This window comes from Condylura cristata, unplaced genomic scaffold (assembly GCF_000260355.1).
Source record: "Condylura cristata isolate star-nosed mole 26May11 unplaced genomic scaffold, ConCri1.0 scaffold00028, whole genome shotgun sequence".
NCBI classification, from domain to species: domain Eukaryota; kingdom Metazoa; phylum Chordata; class Mammalia; order Eulipotyphla; family Talpidae; genus Condylura; species Condylura cristata.
The window spans coordinates 26,142,204-26,146,956 of NW_004567129.1; the positions used below are offsets into that span (position 1 = coordinate 26,142,204).

Sequence of the window (4,753 nt, forward strand, 5' to 3'; positions counted from 1 at the left end):
AACTCATGCCGCAGTGGCTTTAGCTTCTCAGTGCTGTGCTTTAGCCCGCTGCGCCACCAGGGAGGGCCGATGGGGTTCTTTTTTCAAATTTTTATTTATTTGTTTTTGCTATAACTGGGATGTAGACCAGAGATGCGGTGGGGTGAGAGGCTTCACCACAGAGTGGGGAGCAGGACAGGTGGATGGACTGGAATCTACCACTGAGGGGAGCAACGGGGAGACAGGAGAGGTCTGCTGCACCCTGTGGGTCAGCTCCCTGGGCGGGGATCGAACTCGGCAGTAGTGACGGTGGTGAGACTTAACCCCGAGGCCACCAGGGAGGCCCAAGGCGGCTCTTCATTCTCTCCACAAGTATCCGGTGCACTCGATCATACTCAGACACGCAGGCTCCATTTCTGCCACCAGCAAAGCCTCTTCGACATTGTTTCTTGGCGCCGCTCTGGCTGGATGGGGTGCTCTCAGACAGGCCCAGGAATCTGCATTTTTGAATGAGTCCCACTGTAGTTCTATTGGGGGCTGAGGGGAAGCCAGGCCTCCCCAACCCCTGCGAGCAGCTGGGATGTCGCAGTCCAGGAAAGGGGGCTGACTAGGCTGCACCTGTCTCTGCAACAGCAGCTCACACTGCTTCATCTGCCTTGTTCAGGCTAGAACAGGGCCCAACTCCTGGGTCCTCAGGGACCCCTAGGAGGTTGGGACTCTTATGAAGCCCAGTTTCCAGATAAGAAAAATGAGGCGGAGAGAGGTTAAGATGTGGGTCCGGACGAGCCGGGAGGGGCTCAAGCCCGAGCTTTATGGCCACAGGGCCCCAGTTCTCAAGATCACAGGCAGGCCTGAGCCACGCTGAGCTGGGGTTGGGGTGCCTGGGGCCAGCCCTGGGGCTGGAGACCCCCGTGGCTGCTGAGTGCCGGCCCCCTGTCCTGATCCCCAGATGCACCCTGGAAGCCAACAGTGAACGGGACGATGGTGGCCGTAGAGGGGGAGACGGTCTCCATCCTGTGCTCCACACAGAGCTACCCGCTCTCCATCATCACCATCCTCAAAGAGAAGCAGGTGGTGGACACAGCCTTCTACAAGAGCGAGCTACTGCTGGAGCTGCCCAACGTCAAGCCCGAGGACGACGGAGAGTACTGGTGTGTGGCCGAGAATCAGTATGGCCAGCGGGGCACCGCCTTCAACGTGACCGTGGAGTGTGAGTGCCCCCCTCCTGCCCCACCGAGGCCGGCTGTGCCGTGGTCACTGCGTCCCAGCCAAGGGTCAGTTGGGCTCCGGCAGATGAGGGAAAGTGAGGTAGCCGAGCCCACAGCAGGAAAGAAGTCCCACCAGGGGACACTGTCTCAGTATCCTGGGGTGCGCTTTCGATGATGGAAGTTTCTGGATCCGCTGTGCTAAGGAAAGCAGTAGCTAGCACATGTGGCTATCGCTCCGTGCCTGGCACCGGAGGAAGTTCCAGTGGGGAGCCTCTCATCTCAGTTCCCCCCAGCATGCTGTGAGGAACTGTGATGGTGCTGTGGCCATCCCCAGTTTCCAGAGAAGGAAATTGAGGAAGTGGTGATGCCCGGAGCCACACAGCTAGACAAGGGCAGAGCTGAGCTGCAAGTTCAGGCTGTCTGGGCTCTTCCCGGCCTTCTCTGCTGCTCCTTCTTGGCTTCATGCTGTGTTTTGTGGATTGGAATCGTTTGATTAAGCCGTTGTTAAGCGGAAAAGGCAGTGGGAGGTGGGGGAAGGGCCAAAAGATATGGATAGAGAGAGGGGACCCAGGCGGGGAACTGGTGAGCTGTCCTGCGAAGGAGACTCATCTTCAGCTGCTAACCAGCCCTCTCCCCACCTCCTCCATGGGCAGCACCCCCAGCCCCACCGCTCCCCAGGCCTCCCGGCTCCAATCACAGTTCCAACTCCAGCAGCTCCCTCTGGAAGGCCACCTGCATGCTTCCATTTTCCCTGCTAAGAGGTTAGCTCCTAATCGCTGAACTTGACCACTCCCAGCGCCCACCACTGCTCGGACAGCAGTTACTGCCTGTCAAATTTGCCAGAAGGTACTGAGCACAGTCTGTAGTGAACACTCTATACGTGGCCATAATCAGTACACGGTGGAGACAGATTCTTCCCTGAGTGGCATCTTCGGCCGTGGCTCCCTGGCAACAGCCCACGTGACCACGGGTATTTCCACTCTGCTTTCTCCGTACCTGTCGCCCTGGGCCCAGCTGCCCCCGCCACCCCTTCCTCTGTTACACCCCAACTCAGTGCTTCTAAGACTAAGAGTCAGCACCATCTGAGACTCAGAGGAAGCCCTCACACCTGCCTCCTCACAGGCACACACCACTCACAGCTCCGCACACCCCACCCCACCCACACCCACCTCAGACACGCGTACCCCACCCGTCTCATACATTTACAGTTGCAGACCCCCAGATGGGCTGCGGAGGCGACACCCCCCAGAAGGGCCTGCTCTGAGCCGGGATCATGACCTTTCCCAGGGGACACCCAGGGCTTTTGCCGAGCCTCTGGCCACCCTGGAAAGCTCTGAGGAGGAAATGGAGGTCGGAATGCCCCCAGGCTGCCCCGGGACTGTGGGTCTGGGGTTCCTCTGGCCGCCTGCCTGCCCTGCCCCCTTCCACCACCTCCCCCCTCACAGGCCTTGCCACCCAAGGGTGGACTCAGTTAATCTGATTTCTTTTGGAAACCAACATTTGGAGAGCAAGGCCTTCGTGGGCTCGAGGGGAGGCTGGGCCCGGCCCCACCTCCTGAGTGCGGCCTCTCAGAGGCTGCCCGCTGGTGCTCAGGCTCTGGGGGTGCGGCCGCCGCCCTGGGGGCCGCTCTGCCCCCAGCCTGTGTCTGCTGCAGCAGGCTCCAGTGCTCGCTGACAGGCTCCCCGGGCCGCACACGGATCCCGCCCACACACGGAGGCCGCAGGCCCCTCGCCGGCCAGTGCTCACCACGCGCGGGGCCAGCCTGAGCTGTCTGCACGTCTTGGCCTACTTTGCTCTCACACTGACTTGATGGGGGGGGGGGGAGACTGTTCTTCACACCAGTGTCACTGGTGTCCAGCACCCCACCGGGGGGGACTCCCGCTCTGTTTCCATCCAGCCTCATCCCAGACCAGTGGGTTTGACGACAGTATCTTCCCCCAAAGATGGTTGTGGAGACTCAGATTACGTGTCAGCCCCTGGCACAGCCTCCCTGCGGGGGGGATCCTAGATGCCCTCATCTTCCCTCCCGACAGTTTCCCTGAACCCCAACTTGAGCTTGTGCTCACAGGCGCCCTCTGCTGGGAGAGGCCGTGTGCATCTTGTTGCAGCCCTGCGATGGGGGGGGCCGGGGCTTGCACCTGTGTGTGCTGGCGGCCAGGTCTCAGGAGGCCCCAGCCTGTGCCCAGACCGTCACTGACGTTGGCATGGGGAGAACGCCAGCTTGGAGGCCCGGGGAGGCTGAGTGGCCGGCTGGGGGCCCCCCGTCGAGAGACAACCAGGGTTCCCCAGGCCTCCACAGCCTGCAAAGCTGTGACACCATGAGCCGTGTGGCAGGCTGTCCTCGTTCCTGCCGCTTCTGGGACAGACACTGTCCCTGGAGCGCCGGCGGCAAGGCCTGAGTGACAGGACTGGTGAAAAGGAGTTCGCTGTCAGCGGAGGCTGCGTAGTGTGCGGTATGGTGTGTCGGTGCCTTAACACTCCCGCAAGCTGGTGCCTCTCTGTAGACACAGAAGCTGGGTGCACGATTTGCTAGGCTTCGATTTTCATGCCTGTTGAGGTTCAGACCGCAAGCACCTCTGTGAGACGCCCCCTGGCCGCGGGACGCCGCTGCTGTTACCTGCATGTCCTCTTTGGCAGAACTTTAGTGGAAGGAGTGAGGTGGGTGGGCGGGGGTCTTGCCCGTGCGGGGGAGGGTTTTGGAGTTCCGTCACGAGTGAGCAGTTCTGGAACCTGGAGGGAGAGCCATCCCGTTGTAAAAGGCAACATTCAGTGTTCCGTTATGATTTCTGATTTTGGAAATCAGCACGTTTGGAGGGGACATCCGGGGGGGGGGGCAGAATGGAAGTGTCAGCAAAGCAAAGCTTGACAAAAGGATTTGGGAAGAGGGTGATGTTTGCAGGTGGCAATGGGGAGCTGTTTCGGGGGTCCAGGGTGCAGGGGGACTCCAGGCATCTGTGGGACAAACTGGAGCAGGGCTGAGGGGATTCAGGCTCATCCTGTATCTGGGCAGGGTTGCAGCTGTGTGCAGGGCGCGTTTGAAGGGTGCCGGGGCGCGTTTGAAGGGTGCCGGCAGAGAGGAGCAGCGAGAAAGTCTGCCTTCTGCCTTGCTGGAAATAGGGTGTGCGAAGCCTCGGGAGGCAGTGTTGATGCCCACAGCCTCTGACAACAGCCTAGGTACCCCAAAGACAGATGCTCTCACCTCCTCTGGCCACCCCCCACCCCAGGGTCCCTGTGGCTGCTGTGCTTGTGCTCACAGGCGCCCTCTGCTGGGAGCGGTTCTGGGCAGCTGGTGCAGCCCTGGGTGTGCTCGTTCAAGTGGGGAGGGATAATTGCTGGGGGGCACTTTACATGCTGCTTGGCACAAGGGACAAAGTGTGGGTAGTGCCCACAGGGAGTGAGGAAGTGAGCTGGACAGGTGTCAGGGACAGGTTCCGGCCTGAGGGGATGCCATGGCGGGTGGGAAGATGCTCCAGGAGGTGGGAGAGAGGGAGGTAGTCGGGGAGCTGGGCAGGCTGCAGAGACCTCGGGAACGAGCGGGGTGGGAGGGAAAGACGAGGTCCTCGGGT

The 4,753-nt window shown here is 60.9% G+C and overlaps 1 protein-coding gene across 1 annotated transcript in view; it reads left to right on the forward strand.

Annotated features, from left to right (window-relative positions):
- MAG (myelin associated glycoprotein) overlaps window positions 1-4,753 on the forward strand; it is a 13,775-nt gene that overhangs the window by 5,728 nt on the left and 3,294 nt on the right. The window contains exons 5-6 of the mRNA XM_004690259.2: window positions 802-824; window positions 929-1,189. Of these exons, the coding sequence (XP_004690316.1) occupies window positions 802-824; window positions 929-1,189 (284 nt within the window). The remainder of the gene's footprint in view (window positions 1-801; window positions 825-928; window positions 1,190-4,753) is intronic.